The 17,774-nt window shown below is 50.0% G+C and overlaps 1 protein-coding gene and 1 long non-coding RNA gene across 2 annotated transcripts; one reads left to right on the top strand and one right to left on the bottom strand.

Annotated features, from left to right (window-relative positions):
- Nucleotides 1-28: 28 nt before the first annotated feature.
- Nucleotides 29-13,395, bottom strand: R3hdml (R3H domain containing like). The gene is made up of 6 exons (XM_090352860.1): nucleotides 13,307-13,395; nucleotides 9,041-9,345; nucleotides 5,472-5,590; nucleotides 3,886-4,018; nucleotides 3,466-3,581; nucleotides 29-716 (listed from the first exon to the last, which is right to left on the bottom strand). The coding sequence occupies exons 2-6, from the start codon at nucleotides 9,296-9,298 to the stop codon at nucleotides 584-586; spliced, it is 759 nt and encodes a 252-aa protein (XP_090208986.1). The 5' UTR covers nucleotides 9,299-9,345; nucleotides 13,307-13,395; the 3' UTR covers nucleotides 29-583.
- Nucleotides 3,295-17,704, top strand: LOC150050503 (uncharacterized). The gene is made up of 3 exons (XR_016538726.1): nucleotides 3,295-3,605; nucleotides 5,349-5,729; nucleotides 17,417-17,704. It is a non-coding gene; the product is annotated as an uncharacterized LOC150050503 (long non-coding RNA).
- The last annotated feature ends 70 nt before the right edge of the window (nucleotides 17,705-17,774 follow it).

The raw sequence follows: 17,774 nt of genomic DNA, 5'->3' as shown, positions 1-17,774 counted from the left end.
ACACACACACACACACATCTTCCATTGGCCTGACAGTTTGGAGTTTGGAGCTTGAGTCACAAAAGCAAGCTGTTGTACTGCTTGCTTTAGCTCAGGCTCCCTGTGCATGGAGCTAATTAAAGATACAGGTCTTTTTGGCAGAGGCCAGAGGGGAAAAAGGAAGGTAAGGTGTTTTCTTGTTTGTGACACATGCTGGATACCCTGCAATGGGAATCCAGGAGGGAAATCCAGATCCTGGGGGAGCCCAACTCCTGTTCCTTTTCTTTTTTCTTGTCAGTCACAGGGCTTGAACTCAGGGCCTGGGCACTGTCCCTGAGCTTTTTTGCTCAAGGCTATCACTCTACCACTTAGCCACAGCTCCACTTCCAGTGTCCTGGTGGTTAAGAGGAGATAAGAGTCTCAGAGACTTTCCTGTGTGGGCTGGCTTTGAACTGCAATCCTCAGATCTCAGCCTACGGAGTAGTTAGGATTACAGGCATGAGACACCAGCACCCGGTCTTCCTTATTTTATTTGATTATTTTCGTAAGTCCTTCGTGTTAGGAAGGGATGCAGCACCAGAGAACCCACGAGCTGTGGGAGAATTCAGATCCCCAGGAGCCGATTGGATTTGAGCCCTGAGAAACACATGTTGCGGTTGCAGTTGCCTTGGTAACTAGGGGGACAGGCGGAACACGGCTTCCCCATCTTGTAGGGCGCCTCTCCAATCCAGTTGCCCCTGAAAGAGAAAAGGCCCCAGGAAAACAGGGTTAGGGGACAAAAAATTTTAAAAAGCATTAAAGGCCTGGAGTTTGGCCTAGTGGTACAGTGCTTGCCTAGCATGCATGAGGCCCCAGGTTCTATTCCTCAGTACCACATAGAGAGAAAAAGCCAGAAGTGGTGCTGTGGCTCAAGTGGTAGAGCTCTAGCCTAGAGAAAGCCAAAGGACAGTGTTCAGGCCATAAGTTCAAGCCCCACAACTGGGGGGGAAAATCCATTCCATATTTCAGCACTGGAACCACTGGCCATGTGACCTTGGGAAGGTCACACCCTTAAGCCTTGGTTTCTTCATCTACAAAACCAACAGAAGACCCCCCCCCCCAACACAGATGAGCAGCTAAGCGCAAGCTGAGCTCTGTGTACATGTGCACTGCCTGGCCAGTGCCTACGATTTCTTATGCCCCCAACCCCTGTGCAGGAGGCAGATCTGTGCTCTGGCCCAGAGTTCTAAACCCTGATGACACGCTGAGCCATCTTTTGAAACTTCGATTTTCATCCTGAGTAAAATCAATCAAGGAAGCAGTATGATGTCTTATGAGAAAACAGCTGTGCCAAATGAGAACTAGAGGAATTCGCTCATGGGTATCATTCAGCTCTGGGAAGGGATGAACCCAGTTTCATCATGGCTGCTCTGGTACGGATCTTCCAGATTTCCCTCCAAATCCATGTCCCCTGCTCCTGATAGAGGTTAATGGCTACAGAGTTGCCCTTTAAGCAGATGAAAACGTTTTGGAAATAAATGACGACGATGATTGTACAACATTGTGATCACAACACCACCAAGGTGCACACTTAAAATGACTTAAACGGCATATTTTATGTCATTTGAATTTTCCACTATTTTCAAAGGTTAATAACATAATATATGGAAGTCCCCTGGTGGGTTGAGTTGTATGTGAATTGAATTATGTGACTTATATTTTATTTTCTTTTTTTTATTTAAATGCATTTTTTATTGTAATTAGTAAAAGGGTTACATGATATTTGCCAGATAGAAGGTGCATTAATTCACATACATTGATACCCTTTCACATGTCTTGGTACCCATTTCCCCCCCCCATGACTTATATTTTAATAAAGCTGTTTGTAAAGGAATATTACTACTTCCATCACTATTTTCAGCTTGGGCATTCATAGGTATTTCTTTTTCATTAGCATGTATTAAGTACACAGTGAGGTTTTTTGTGATATTTTAATATATGCATATAATAGACTTTGATCAAATTCATTCCCATTTTGCTTACTTATTCTTCCTCTCTTACTTTGCAAAGTTTGATGTATTTTATTATTCTAGTTTCATATATGTATATACAGTACTTCATAGAGCCGGGTGCAGTGGCTCGTGCCTGTAATCCTCGATACTCAGGAGGCTGAGATCTGAGGATTATGATTCAAAGCCAGCCCCGCACTAAAGACCATGAGACTCTTGTCATCAATAATCATTAGAAAACAGGAAGTGGGGCTGTGGCTCAAGGGATAGGGGGGTAGCCTTGAGCTGAAGAGCTCAAGGACAGCACCCAGGCACAGAGTTCAAACCCCATGCCCCCCCCCACACACAAAGTACTTAATATACGCTGGCTGAATTGGGGTGATGTTTTGTTTTGAAAGTCTTGGGGATTTGAGTGTCTTGGCTCACACTATTGTATCAGGCTTCATGCATGGTAGGAAAGTGTTTGCCCATTGAGCCACACCCCAGCCTCCTCCCACTATCATAAAAGAAGTGCCAGGCTGGAGTTTGGCCTAGTGGTAGAGTGTTTGCCTAGCATGCACAAAGACCTGGGTTCAATTCCTTGGTACAATATAGATAGAAAAAGCCAGTAGTGGTGCTATGACTCAAGTTCTAGCCTTGGGAAATCCAAGGACAGTGCTCAGGCCTTGAGTTCAAGCCCAGGACTGGCAATAAAAGAAAAAAGAAAGAAATGCCAAAGTAGGATTCTAAAAACTAAGGTAGGGGCTGAGAATATAGCTTAGTGGTAAAGTGCTTGCCTAGCATGATGAAGCCCTGAGTTCGAATAGCTAGAATTACAGGCCTGAGCCAGTTGCATGAAGCTCTTTTGGTCTTCTCTTTAAATGAGATAATACATGGCAGTATTTTGCAAGTCATTAAGAACCAAGTGTGAATGAAACTGTGTAAGTGACATTTTTATAACTCCCCCCCCCCACCCAGAGCTAAGGACCGAACTTGGGGCTTTGCACTTGCCAGGCAAGGGCTCTTCCTAAGTTAAATCCCCAATCCCATACGTGACATTTTATTTTATTTTATTTTATTTTATTTTATTTATTTATTTATTTTTGCCAGTCCTGGGCTTGAGCTCAGGGCCTGAGCACTGTCCTTGGATTTTCTCAAGGCTAGAGCTCTACCACTTGAGCCTCAGCACCACTTCCGGCTTTTTTTCTATGTATGTGGTACCGAGGAATCGAACCCGGGTCTTCATGCATGCTAGGCAAGCACTTTAACCACTAGGCCAAACTCCCGGCCCCTATATGTGACATTTTAAAATTGTGTGTTAACTCAGACTTGACTGGCAAGTTTGGGTAAAGGTGCTGTGCCTGCTCTGTGATCTGCCCACGTGCTTCCCTTCTTCTCCCAAGTAAAGCTGCAACTCAGAAAAAGGGTTACCCCAACGGTGTGATATTGAATGGAAAGGACAGACACTGAGTTCTCAGGACCCACGTTCTGCCCCAGGGCTCTAGGGGATCGCACTTACCTGATGGCATAGTGGCACACCAAATACACTGCCTGGCGCCACGTGCTGCCCCACACATCGATGCTGCTGCAGGTGTGGACAGCGCAGCCCAGCCGACTGGAGGATGCCCACACCATCTGAGGAGGCAGAGAGATGTGCAGGTGAGAAGGACTTGAAGGGGCCGGGGTCCTCAGGGTGGCATGGCTGCTGGACTCAGTTTCTAGCAGGAGCATCCAGGAGGCCTTCCTGGAGGAGGCTGCCTTCCTGTCCCAAGGGCTAGAGGCACTGACACCATAGTAAACTGTTTCTTTAGCCTTCCCTCCCTTCCTCCCTTTCTCCTTCCCTCTCTCTCCTCCTCCCCTCTTTTCTTGAGGTAGGAGGGTCGAGTCCCAGGACAGCTGAAATTTGTTCTGTATCACCCTGGGCCCAGGCAGAGGGTACCTGGGTATAGTGGGCACACACAGGGCCACTGCAGCGCCAGGGGCAGTGTGGGGTACAGTCCTTCGGGGCTGGGAACGAGAAATGCCGCCTCTCCTCCGACCAAGACTTGGCGAGATCCACCACGGAGCGGTACCTGGAGGTGGAGGACAGGAAGCTGGGGCTCCCAGAGCTGCTGACCACCTACTTGTTTGGTGACGCTGGGTGAGTCCCTCAGCGCCTCCTTTCCTCTGCCAGGGGATGAGAACATGGATAGTGAACTCGGGAGTGAGTTCTGAAGCTCGGTGGGTTCTGTGGCAGGCTCCCCTCTAAGTGCTCCAGAAAGCATCTCAACTTGTCATTGTCCTGCCAAGACCAGGCACGAGGAGCTCATGTGTTTAGGGGAGAAGAGGCCACACTGGGCCATCTCTGAGTCCCACACTTGGATGGAGGCTGAAGAGCATCTGGTGGCTAAGACACAAGTGTGTCAGACATGACTGCTCAAAAGGGCTGTGGAGAAACCGTGGGGGACTGGAACCCAGAACTCAGAACAGCTCATCTGGGAGGCTCAAGAGGGGAGGCCAGGGGGCTGGATGAAGTTTGGAGGGGAGGGTTTAGTGGCTATGGAGAAGGGACATGATGGGGGGGGGGGAGAAGGGAGGAAGATCATACCACCAAGCCAGTTAGTGACAGCAAGAAGGAAAAAGGGACCTGAGCTTTCACTCAGGGAGTGGCCATGCCTGGCCTTAATGCCATCTTTTACTCTGCTGGGGCCAGGGTAGACTGGCAGAAGAGAAGGTGTTCGTGTTCTCTCTCTCTCTCTCTCTCTCTCTCTCTCTCTCTCTCTCTCTCTCTCTCTCTCTCTCTCTCCTCTCTCTCTCTCTCTCTCCTCTCTCTCTCTCTCTCTCTCTCTCTCTCTGTCTCTCTCTCTGTCTCTCTCTGTGTCTCTCTCTCTGTGTCTCTCTCTCTGTCTCTGTCCCTCTCCCTCTCTCTGTCTCTCTCTCTCTGTCTCTGTCCCTCTCCCTCTCTCTGTCTCTCTCTCTGTTTCTCTCTCTGTCTCTCTGTCTGTCTGTCTCTCTCTCTGTCTGTCTCTGTCTGTCTCTGTCTGTCTCTGTCTGTCTCTCTCTCTCTCTCTGTCTCTCTCTCTGTCTCTCTCTGTCTCTCTCTGTCTCTCTCTCTCTCTCTCTCTCTCTCTCTCTCTCTCTTGTCAATAGTCCTGGGGCTTGAACTCAGGGCTTGGGCTCTATCCCAGGGCCAGTGCTCTGCTCCTTGAACCACAGCACCACTTCTGGCTTTTTCTGTGTATGTGGTACTAAGGAATCGAACGAATGCCCACCAACCCTATCTGTGCCCAGTTCTGTTCTACTCCTCATGCCTCTCATGTTGTCCTTTATCCTGTCTCGGAATCTTCAGGTCACTCTCCAAAATAAGAAGAGAGGCACTTATTTCTCCCTCTCCCCCCTTTCCCCCATCTCTCCCTTGCACAGGGGCTTGTCTACCTGCCTACTATGAGTTCATGGCCAAGCCTCACACTCACACCTGCTACAGAGGAACTGCTCGGTGTGTGTTTGTTGAATGACTAAGGGAAGGCAGGAGCATGTGTTACTCACCGGCCAGAGTGGATGGAGAGGTTCTGGCCCACGTGTCTCATCAGTTGTGAGGGCCCATGGCCCCAGATGCATTGAGTGGCCCAGGCCTCGGCAGACCTAGCCAACTGCTCATCCCAGACCTGAGGAAAGAAAGGCCGTGGAGGAAAAGAACCAGGACAATGTGCAATGAAGCCCAGGGATCAGGGGCTGGGCTCTCCCAGAACTCTGCAAAGAGCCCACTGGACAGACTGGAAAGCGGAAGCCTATGATGGTTTTAAGGTCAGTTGCAAATTCATGTGAAGTCCTCGTCAGCTCTCTGACTCCAAGTTTGAGGTCCTGTTTTATTTGCTGGATCTCATTCATGCTTGGGTCCCTCAACTCTGATGGGAGGGGGCCTGGGGTATGTGTTCAAGAGTTCTCAACAGTCCCTGGAGGAGGGGGATTACTGACTATAAGATTTTACCAGGCCGGGAACATAGCCTAGTGGCAGAGTGCTTGCCTAGCATGCACGAAGCCCTGGGTTCAATACCACATATTCAGAAAAAGGCAGAAATAGTGCTGTGGCTCAAGTGGCAGAGCACTAGCCTTGAGCAAAAAGTATCTAAGGACAGTGCCCAGGCCCTGAGTTCAGGCCCCAGGACTGGCACACACACACAAAAAGATTTCACCTGTTATATTTCCACTGCAGATATATGTCAGCATTAAAAACTTCAGTGGAGCTTTGGCTCAAATGGTAAAGCATTAGCCTTGAGCAGAAAAGCTATGGGATAGTACCCAGGGCCTGAGTTCAAGTAAGCACACACAAAAAGGGACTGGCATATATACAAAAATAATAATTCAGAAGCTTTTTGAAGGGCTGGCAATATGACTTAGTGGGAGAGTGCTTGCCTAGCATATATGAAGCCCTGGGTTCGATTCCTCAGTACCATATACACAAAAAGCCAGAAGTAGCCTTGTGGCTCAAGTGATAGAGTGCTAAAACAAAGTAAAACAAACAAAAACTCGTCTTTCTCTCTCTCTCTCTCTCTCTCTCTCTCTCTCTCTCTCTCTCTCTCTCTCTCTCTCTCTCTCTCTCTCTCTCTCTTTCTTTCTTTTGCCAGTCCTGGGGCCTGACCTCAGGGCCTAGGCACTGTTTCTTAGCTTTTTCAGGCAAGTCTAATGCTGTACCACTTGAGTCACAGCTCCTTTTCCAAGTTTGTTGTTGTTGTTGTTGTTTTAGTGGTTAATCAGACATAAAAGTCACATGAACCTTCTTGCTGCGGATGTCTTCAAACTCCGATCCTCAGATCTCAGCCCCCCGAGTAGCTGGGGTTACAGGCCTGAGTCACCCGCACCAGGCTAAAGCTTGTTCCCTTTCACTCTGAGGCCTCAAGATTTTTCCAAGGCATTATTTGCTCACTTAGCAAACACTGACCAGTATTTCTTGGTACAGGGGACTCACTGTCTCGCCAGGAAATGAAAAGTTAAACAATCCTGAGTGACTGCAGTCCTGGAGTATGAGAATTCAGAGACCCCACCTTTCTTGGGGTTTTGGGACTGAGATATGCTTAGTCAAACACCTGTCTACCTTTGTAGATAGATGTCAATAGCAAAGGAGATACTAGGGTGGCAAGAGGGGTCTAGGGTACAGGAAATGTGGCTTAGTCGTAGAGTACTTGCCTAGTATGCATGAAGCCTTGGGTTCGATTCCTCGGTACCACATCAACAGAAAAAGCTGCAAGTGGCTCAAATGGTAGAGCTCTAGTCTTGAGCACAGAGAGGCTCAGGGATTGCCCAGGCTCTGAGTCCAAGCCCCAGGACCAGCCCCCCCCCCAAAAGGGGGTGGGGTGGGGGTTAGGCCTCCTTTAGGGTAGCCTGAGAGGAGAGGGGGTAAAGTGAGAAAGCAGTATGCTAAACCGCACTTGCCACCTTGCCTGGATTTTATCCCCAGAGCCTCTGGGGAAACTTCTTGCTCTCTCTACTCCATCTACATGCCATAACTAAACACCTGTTGGGGTAAACGCCACAGGCTCACCATGGGTACTAAATAAATGTGTCATGTATTTGCAAAATGTGTCAGTCTAGGTGTTCACAGATGAATGAGTCAGACAAGCAACAAATTAATAGCACCCTCACCTTGAGAGGAGCTTGTCCTGGGGCTCTGATCCCACCCATCCCTAACAAAGACCTCTTGAAAAACTATCAGTACATCTTGTTGGTATTTATTTTTCCCCAACCCCCTCAAGGCAACCCCCACCCCACCAAAGGAGGGAGCTGGGTCCCCTCCCTCCGCTGAAGGCTCCCAAAGGACCTAGTGACCCCAGGTGGTGGCAGTGGAAGAGATCAGCCACCAGCTCACAGGGATTTCTTCTTTAGGAAGAGTAGAGCTGAGATAAAGGGCTACCCCCCACTCCCGCCACCTGGAGTCTGGCTTTTGGGAGGGCTGGAGTGAGAGACTCCAGCCTCCCCCACTGCTGAGCTGCCAGCTGGGCTCCACCTGGGATCTCCAGGTGACTGTCTGTCTGCTGATTGTCTGTCAGTCCCCAACTCTGTCTCCACCCGCTGCTGGGAATGAAGGATCTGGGAGTGTCTACCAAATCCTTAAAGAGACAATGGCACTGGCGGCTCTAGCTGCCTGCCGCCTGTGGGTCCACAGTGGGAAGCCAAATCCTGCCCCCCATGTGGGAGACAACCTTAGCTTGGATCTGACTTGGAATCCTGGCTGGTGACCTTGAGAAAGAAAATAATTATCTGAATCCCAATTTGTCTTTAAAAAATTTTGGGGGGGGGGGCCAGGAGTTTGGCCTAGTGATAGAGTGCTTGCCTAGCATGCACAAAGACCCAGGTCTGATTCTTTGGTACCACATACAAGGAAAAAGCCAGAAATGGTGCTGTGGCTCAAGTGATAAAGCTCTAGCCTTGAGAAAGCCCAAGGACAGTGCCCAAGTCCTGAGTTCCAGGCCCAAGACTGGCAAAACAATATATATATTTTTTTGCTTCTCTCCTTCCCTCGTTCCCTCCTTCCTTCTCTCCCTCCCATCCTTTCTTCCTTTCCTCCCTCCCTTCCTTCCTTCCTTCCTTTGCGCCAGTCCTGAGGCTTGAACTCAGGGCCTGGATGCTGTCCCTTAGCTTTTTTGCTCAAAGCTAGTGCTCTATCACTTGAAGCATGCCTCCACTTCTAGCGTTTTGATGGTCAACTAAAGATAAGCGTCTTGAAGACTTTCCTGCCCAGGATGGTTTCACACTGCAGTCGTCAAATCTCATCCTCCTCAGTAGCGAGCATTATGAGAGTGAGCCAGTCACCGGTGCCCAGCATAAATCTCAGTTTCTCAACTTAGGAAATAGAAAGAAGGGATTCTACTGAAGGAAGAGGGCTGGGTACAGTGTCTGGGGCTAAGGATTCTCCATAAATAGTAACCCTGTGCCCGGATTCATTGAGAATCTATATGGCAACCAGTTTCCACATCTCTGAAATGGGTGCACTATTTCCCAGACCTCCAGATATGGCTGGTGAGGCTGGTAGATGGCCCAGCTCTTCCAAGCCAGTGACCCCAGGCCATGTGAGCAGCTGGCATCTGCTGGAAGGGCAGTGGGTGGGCATGGGAACTCACCATGAACTCCATGTTGGCAGCAGGTGGGTACACGCTGGCTCGGATATGGTTGTGGTAATCCAGCAAGGCACTCATGTCCCGGGCAGAGATGTGGCGCTTCCAGCGATACCGGTGCCCTGGGCCACTCAGGGGCTGCACAGCTGCTCCCTCGGGCTGGGTCAGGGCTACAGAGTCGTTACCTTTCCTCAATGCCCCCCCTGCCTGGCCGGCCCAGAGCAGCAGGCCTGCTAGGACCATGGGGCTAGACAGCAGAACCATGGCTAGCTTTGGATGGCACGTCTGTCTGGTGTGGTCAGAGTGGGTCTCTGGAAAGGATGGGAGTAAGAGCATTAGCCCTGGGCTCTCCTTGGGCAGTGCCAGCCCTAAAGGATGCCCCCCTGGAAACTTGGCAGAGCCTTCCTGCCCCAGGCTGGGTCCAGATTCCCAGCCCTTCCCTCCTCCCTTCCTCAGTGGACTCAGTGGCTGGTGTGGGGAGGAGAAACGCCAGACAGTGGCTAAGCCAGGCTGGCCCTGGGGTGGGATGGCACTACCACATCAAAGCAGCCCCTGTCCCACCCTCCCAGGAGACAGACAACGTCCTCTGCAGCCAGACACCCTCTCTACCAGTCCTTCAAGGCCAGGCTCGGTTGATACCCACAGAGGTAGGATCAACTTCCCCGACATGCAGAGAAGCCCCTCTGGTTCCACAATGCCCTAAGGATGGGATGGAGGGAGACTCAGGGAAGAGAGGATGACAGAGGGTGGCGGGGGCGGGGGGAGGAAAGGAGCCGAGAGAAAGAACACATGGAGAAAAGGCATGAGAGAGGAGAGAGAAGGGAGGGGAGGAAAGAGAGAAGAGAGAGGAGACAGGAGAGGAGAAAGAAAAACCACGGCAAACCATCAGGAAATTGGGGGAGAAAGGGAAAAGAAAACAGAGAAGTGGGGAGAGAAGAGAAGAGAGGAGCGGAAAGGAGAGGAGAGGAGAAGAGAAGAGAAAAGAGGAGAGGAGAGGAGGGGAAGGGAGAGGAGAGGAGAAGAGAAGAGAAAAGAGGAGAGGAGAGGAGGGGAAGGGAGAGGAGAGGAGAGAGGAGAGGAGAAGAGAAAAGAGGAGAGGAGAGGAGAGGAGGGGAAAGGAGAGGAGAGGAGAGGAGGGGAAGGGAGAGGAGAGGAGAAGAGAAGAGAAAAGAGGAGAGGAGAGGAGAGGAGGGGAAAGGAGAGGAGAGGAGAGGAGAGGAGAGGAGAGGAGAAGAGAAGAGAAGAGAAGAGAAGAGAAGAGAAGAGAAGAGAAGAGAAGAGATGATGGAGGAAGGACTCAGGGATCAGGCAGCAGCCTGTTTTGGGGGTGGGGGCTCCTACCAAGACACAGGCAGCCCCAGCAGGTGGCAAGAGGTGGCAAGGATACTGGGGACCTTTGCAGGCTCCCTGGCTCGCCTGGCTGTTCAGCGACTTTAATAGTGGATGGCGTTTGACGTCCTGGCCCCACACAGCCCCCTCCCCTTCCAGCCCTGCAACTTGGACGGGGGAGGTCCCTCCCACTGCCAGCAATTTTTGGTCTCTCTCTCTCTCTCTCTCTCTCTCTCTCTCTCTCTCTCTCTCTCTCTCTCTCTCTCCCTCTCTTCCTCCCTCTCTTCCTCTCTCTCTCCCTCTCTCCCTCTCTCCCTCCCTCTCTTCCTCTCTCTCTCCCTCTCTCCCTCTCTCCCTCTCCCTCCCTCTCTCCCTCTCTCCCTCTCTCCCTCCCTCCCTCTCTCCCTCTCTCCCTCTCTCCCTCTCTCCCTCCCTCCCTCCCTCCCTCCCTCGCTCTCTCCCTCTCCCTCTCCCTCTCCCTCTCTCTCTCTTTCTCTCTCTCCCCCCCTCTCCCTCTCCCCCCCCTCTCTCTTCTCTGGTGTTCCTGCTTCATCCTGGGCTGTGAGGGGCTAGGGCTGAATATGACAAAGGGGTGGGAATCCCCTGTACCCCTGGGGGGACCCGAGCTCCACAGTCCTATCTCTACCTTCCAGATCCTGGCATATTAAGGGTGCCTGGCATTCTGGAAGTGCTTCTCAAGTGCCCCCTAGGAACTTGAATTGTGGAGCAGGTAAGGCTACCTGGTCTCATGAGCCAGGCTCTAGAGCGCAACACAGAGAGTGGGGGGGCTCTGCCAATCCTAAGAGGCAGACGTTAGCACCCTCAATTTCATAGATGAAGAAACTGAGTCCCAGAGTTGTGAGAGAAGATATCAGCTCGAAGTGAGCAGGACTGGAATCCAAACCCCAGGACTTTGTGGGTACGTGGAAATATTGCCACTTTTAGAATCAAATACTGATTCATGGGGTGGAGAGGACCTAGAATCACCAATTATGATGCCACATAAACTTAGTAGCAGGTCCACGGCTCTGGGTTCAAATCCTCTTTACTGCATTCACTGATGGACTAACGGGGTCTCGTCTGCCACATGGGAGAAATCACAATGCCTACTTCATGGCACTATCATATGATGAAAAGAGTTACTAGATGTGGGGTTGGGACAGAGGCTGGCACCCAGAAAGTACTGTGGGGGGAGCATGGACTTACGTGACTAGTCTGCACTTGTGTATCATGTGTCAGCACACACGCATGTCTGCAGCTGCGTGGGAATCTATCTACGAGTGAACAGGCACACATACATGAGCTTAAAGCCTGTGTTTGTGCTGCTGAAATTCTGGGTTGAGTAAGGGTTTACTTTCCTCCTCTCTGACACCTTGTATTCTGCATGGCTTTTATAACAGGAGGGCACACTTGAAACAAGAAAGGTGTATAAAAAAACAAGCAGATGCTAGGCCTGTACACACGGTGAGACCCAGGGAGGACACTCTAACAGAGAGGAACACAAAGGCCCAATGCCTGTATGCCTCTGTCACAGAAAATAACATGTATCCAAATGAACTCCAGAAAATGGAAACAATAGGTGTTCTCTTTGTTACTAACAATAACAAAATGTTTTTAAATAAAAGCAAGGGGGTGCCGGTGGGTCCTATCTATTATTCTACCCATATGGAAGCTGAGATTTGAAGTTCATGGTTCAAAATTAGCCTAGGCAGGATATTCTATGAGTATTATCACCCAAAAGCCACAAGTGGAAAGATGGAGGCCTATAGTGCTAGCCTTGAGTGAAAAATCTAAGGGACAGCACCCACAGTCTGAGGTCAACCCCCAGTACACACACACACACACACACACACACACACACACACACACACACCGAAGGTGAAAGCATTTGCCTTTCTCAGCCTCTTCTTGTTTTGTTTTGTTTTGTTTTGCCAGTTTTAGGCTTGAGCTCAGGACCTGAAGCACTGTCCTTGGACGTTCTCAAGGCTAGAGCTCTATCACTTGAGCCTCAGCACCACTTCCGGCTTTTTTCTGTTTGCGGTACCGAGGAATCGAACTCAGATCTTTGTGCATGCTAGGCAAACACTCTACCACTAGGCCAAACTCTCCGGCCATCAGCCTCTTCTTTTTCTTTTCTTTTTTTTTTTAAATATAAAGATTGTATCAACACTGATTTTTCATCATGTTTCAAATTAACACTGATTTTACATCATATGTCAAATGTCATGTTTAACAAACAAGTATATAAGAAGGGAATCTCTTTGGGGCCGGGAGTTTGGCCTAGTGGTTAAAGTGCTTGCCTAGCATGCATGAAGACCGGGGTTCGATTCCTCGGCACCACATACATAGAAAAAAGCCGGAAGTGGTGCTGAGGCTCAAGTGGTAGAGCTCTAGCCTTGAGAAGGTCCAAGGACAGTGCTCAGGCCCTGAGCTCAAGCCCAGGACTGGTAAAAAAAAAAAAAAAAAAAAAAAAAGAAGGGAATCTCTATATGCAATCACAGGCACATTGATTTTAGAACATAATTAAAATTGAGCTGAAAGAAGGGGTATCAATGTGTGAGAAGTAATGCACCTCGTACCTGGTGAATGTTACTGCAACCTCTCTATACATTACTCTGACAATAAAAAAATTAAATTAAAAGATGGAAAAAATTATGCTGAGAGTTTGTATGTCATAGATACATATCACTCCATATATTTCATTATGTGTATAGAGTATATATCCCATCATAGATTTTTATGTCTTTCTAGTTATGTTTATATCTCTAAGACCATCTCAATAACCTTGGCCCTCCCAGCCTCTTCTTTTTGTGACCTCTGCAACATCCAGAAACATCCCAGTTTGGAGGTGACAAGCTGAGCCCCCAGGTGTGCTGGCAGTACAAGCTCTGGCTGGGAGGGGTTCCCTCTAGCCAGGTCCTCCCCAGACACATGAATTCTCACCTCAGTCAGCTGCTCAGGGCTCCTCCTCCCCCTCCTCAAACCAGACAGCAGCGGCCGCCAAAGCATACACTTTTCCCGCCCGGGAGTCCCCAGCAGGCCAGTAACTTCTCTGTGCTTTTCCAAGCAGGGAGGATTTGGCAGGGGGGGAGGAGGAGGAACGGGGAGAGAAGATGTCATTTCTGGCTCTGCAGGGCTTTCTCACCATGACGGGAGGATGACCTGAGGCTCTGCCCCAGTGTGCTAGGTGTCAGGGGGGAGAAACGGGGAGAGAAGATGTCATTTCTGGCTCTGCAGGTCTGCAGGGCTTTCTCACCATGAAGGGAGAGGATGATCTGAGGCTCTGCCCCAGTGTGCTAGGTGTCGTGAGGTGAGCGAGCCCTCATCTATCTCTGGGCCTTAGGTGACCTACTTGGGGAACAGAAATAAGGCTCTGCTGAAGATGGCAGGTTGGGACCCGCTTGCCAAGTAGGCATGATGCCATCCATCTGTTCACCCTGTCCTCACAGCCTCTGTGAAGATAAACACCCTGAGCCGGGCACTAGAGCTCATACCTGTAATCCTAGCTACTCAAAGACTGGAATCTGAGGATCAACGTTTGAAGCCCACCTGCACAAGAAAGCCCCTGAGACTCTTACCTCCACTTACCTGTGAAGAAGATGAAAGGGAAGCCGTGGCTCAAGTGTGAGAGCCCCAGCCTTGAGCAAAATAGCTAAGGAAGAATACCCCAGATCTGAGGCTAAGCCCTAGCGCGTGCGCACACACACACACACACACACACACACACACACACACACACACACACACACACACAGATGGAGGTACACAGAGGCCTCTCTGACTTGTCCTGGGGTTTGCATATATAGAGTTCACACACCTGCTGGTCACATCCTCTTCCCGCAATCCCTGCCCTCACACCCTTTCCTGCTTACTCCACACGTACGGTAAATACTGTGCTCCCGCATTCTATTCCAGTGGTGCATGGGGGCTTTGGCTAGCTTTTCACACCAGGCACACCTGCTGAGTAATCCCATCACCAAGCCCTACCCTATGTTGTACACAGGAGGAAACTGAGGCACCACCAATGAGGGATTTGGGCCCGTGTCCCAGAGATTGGTGGGCAAATTAATCTCTCTACAGAGAGACAGACAAGGAGAAGAAAGGTACCACCCATAATCCAGACATACAGATAAAAGCACCATCTGTGTCCCAAGAATCACCCCCACCAGCAGATAGGACATGCACCAGCACCTCTGGCTGCTACCAGGGGTCCCTTTATTGGGACACCCTTGCTGCTCCCCTAGGGACAAAAGCTGGTCCCAGTTTCCCCATGGTAGGTTGGAAGCAGGTAAGAATGCCTAGGGTGGGACAGGAATTAATCAGAAGTGGTTGTTAAGAGTTGTTTTCTGCTCATCCTAGGATGAGCATATTTGTTTTAGTCCCTGGATTCAACAGCACAGAATTATGGTCCTGCTCCATTTTGGGCCCAACTAGAAATTGCTCACAGCTTGGGAACCAAGGAGAAATCATTTCAGAGATGAGTTCCAGGATGGCACAATCTGGTGGAGAGCAGCACATGGATTCCTGATCCTGACCACCCAGGACAGGATTTACCAGCTGGGTGACCATTGGCAAGTTACTCAACTTTTCTGTGCCTCAGTTTCCTCATCTGTATAGCAAACTTACACCATGACATCATTGTCAGGACTTGACATTTGCCTGATACAGAGAAGTCAATAAACAAGAAAGAGTAATCCTGGGGTAACGTAGCCTCGTGCAAAGCCTTTCTTCTCCTTTCCTTCTACTACTTCTTCGTTCCTTTCTTCTCCTTCCCTTCTATTTCTTCATTTCTTAGTTTCCTCCTCTCTTCTTCTCTCCCTCCTCCTCTCTCTCCCTTCTTCCCTCTTTTTCCTCCTTCCTCTTTTCCTCCTTCCTTCATTTCTTCTTTTTTCCCCCTCCTTTTCCTTTTCTTTTCTTATCTTTGAGGGGTGAGTGGTGATTTAGGGTCTTGATATATAGCACACGCTGATCTCAAACTCGCCACCCTCCTGCCTCCACCTCCCAAGTGCTGAGACAACAGTACAGGTGTATGCCACCATCCCCTGCCCTGACTGTAAACTTCTTCCTGGAAGAGCTACTGCCCGAAAATTTCCCACCCATCAGGAGTCAAGATATTAGTATTAGGTAATGATCATAGAAAACAGGCAATCCACAGAGGTCAGCTGGGGACAGACGGGGTGCAGGGATGCAGAAAGAGAGAGAGAAAGAGAGCATGGTGGCAGAGGGATGACGGTGGAGAATAGAGTTCACCTATGAAATGAGTGAGAAAGGCAGGGCAGAGAGGACAGGAACGTGGTGTATGTGGGGGAAATCCTAACACCCCCCTGAGAGTAGCAGGAAGGGCTGGAGGAAGATCTGGGCTTAGTGCTGCCGGGAAAGGACACTGTTCCAGCCCAACATCCAGGACTACATTTCTTCCTTTACCTCGGGACCTCAAAATCCAGAGGGATCATTTCCACCCTGCTGGGTATCAAGCGGAGGGGTGGGCAGAGGATGACAGAGGGGTAGAGTGGCAGCCAGGACTGGTGCAGAGTGGGGCTCAGCTCCTGGACCCCAAGGGATGGCAGGATGCTGGGTGTTCCCACCACACCCTGGCCCTGACCCGAGGTCAAAGCCATGCCCTCGGGGCCTGCAGCCACCCCAGAGGAAAGCCTCCTGGCCCTGGTCTTGCCAGGGCAGCTGCAAGGCCAGGTGTGGTGGTGGAATTTGCTGTGTCGCTAGCCGGAGCAGCTGGAGCGGAAAAGCCCTGGTGTCAGCACCCACATTCCTGTGCGCCCACAGCCCTAAGAATTTACAGGGATGCTGAGACCACAGGACCCTCCAGAAAACTTGCTCTGCTCTTCCATAGTGTGAGAACTGAGCTGCTCTGCCCTCTTAAGCCTTACCTTTCCTATAAGCTACTATGAACACTCCCCAAAGAGCATCTTTACTTTAGCCATATGTATCGTGTTCCTGCTGTATGTCTGACATCCCTCCAATAAAGGTTCACATATTTAATCTGGACAAAAAAGAAAATTGACCCCACACTGTTCTGGCACTGTCCTTTAGCCTTTTCCGCTCTACTGCTTGAGTCGTGGCTCTACTTCAAGCTTTTTGGTAGTTCATTGGAGATAAAAGAGTCTCATGGACTTTTGTGCCTGGACTGGGTTTGAACTGTGATCTTCAGATCTTAGCATCCTGGCCCCTTCAGCTAGAAAGAGCAAGGGCTATAAGTGAATAAAGACAGAGATATTGCAGAAGAGCTCAGAAGGAAGGCCACTGGCTTCTGCGGGCTGGCATGGAGTTGTGCAGTCTGGGACAGTTACAGAGATTGCCTCTCCCCTTCCTGAACCAGAGTGAATGATTTCCCACACTCCAGCCAACAACAGAGCACCTGCTGGTTGCTCTTCTAGAATGCCTGCTTCCCACTGCATCCTCAGGCACATCCCGGGGCCAGCCCTCAGACCTCCATCACAGCATCCTCTGGGAAGAAATCACCTTGCCTGGCCATTTCTTTTAGTTATTTCTCTTCTCTGTACAAAGAAGCAATTTAAAATAGTAACCTAGGCTGGGAGTTTGGCCTAGTGGTTAAAGTGCTTGCCTAGCATGCATGAAGACCCGGGTTCGATTCCTCGGTACCACATACATAGAAAAAAGTCGGAAGTGGTGCTGAGGCTCAAGTGGTAGAGCTCTAGCCTTGAGAAAGTCCAAGGACAGTGCTCAGGCCCTGAGCTCAAGCCCAGGACTGGCAAAAAAAAAATAGTAACCTAATTTCCTTTAGTTCAGTGTATCAATGATGAATCTGTAGGTTGGGGGTACAGAGTGCGTGCATAGCATGCTTAAGACGCTGGGTTTGATGTTTAAGAACAAACTGGGTGTGGTGGTTTCTGCCTGTCATCTCTGGGAAGTGACAGGATTAGATAAGACCAGCCCAGGGCAAAATTGAGACCTTATCTGAAAAAAATGAGTAAAGGAAACAAACAAAAGAACAACCCACCCCACCAAAAAACAAACAAACAAACAAAAAAAAAACCACCCTCTGGTAACTGCCATTCTGCTGTTTGCTTGTTTTAGATTCCACATGAAGTTGAGAGCACGTGGTATTTGTCTTTTGTGTCTGCCTCAGTTGCCAACTCTTTCTTGGGAAAGGCTCATGTCTGGGCTCCTCTCCATGGATGAGAAGCCGAGGCTGCTGGGATGGAGGAGATGACCTCGAGTTTCCAAGAGAGATTAAACGATACCGTGTACACTACTCCAGTTCCTGCAGGGCTGCGCTTATCCTTCCACTGAATGCCCCACAAGCGCTCTTCCCCAGGCAGAGACAAGACTCAGACGCCCAGTGGCGTCCACAATCCTAGGAGTGCAGAGCTGCGCGCGCTGCAGTGGCCGGCAGCGACCACAAGAGGGCGCGCGCGGGTCCCGCGGCGGGGCC

The sequence above is a fragment of the Megascapheus bottae genome, chromosome 18 (assembly GCF_031878675.1).
Source record: "Megascapheus bottae isolate mThoBot1 chromosome 18, mThoBot2.hap1, whole genome shotgun sequence".
Lineage (NCBI taxonomy): Eukaryota > Metazoa > Chordata > Mammalia > Rodentia > Geomyidae > Megascapheus > Megascapheus bottae.
Note: the sequence above shows the minus strand (reverse complement) of the source record. Positions and strands in the feature narration are given on the sequence as shown.

What these genes read in the sequence shown, in the direction of transcription:
- R3hdml (XM_090352860.1), bottom strand. Translation starts at nt 9,298, where the DNA reads ATGGTTCTGCTGTCTAGCCCCATGGTCCTAGCAGGCCTGCTGCTCTGG. An exon ending in CTCTCCATCCACTCTGGCCG is followed by an intron (nt 4,019 to 5,471) that starts GTGAGTAACACA and finishes CTCCACCTCCAG; the next exon opens with GTACCGCTCCGTGGTGGATC. An exon ending in TGTGTGCCCACTATACCCAG is followed by an intron (nt 3,582 to 3,885) that starts GTACCCTCTGCC and finishes CTGCCTCCTCAG; the next exon opens with ATGGTGTGGGCATCCTCCAG.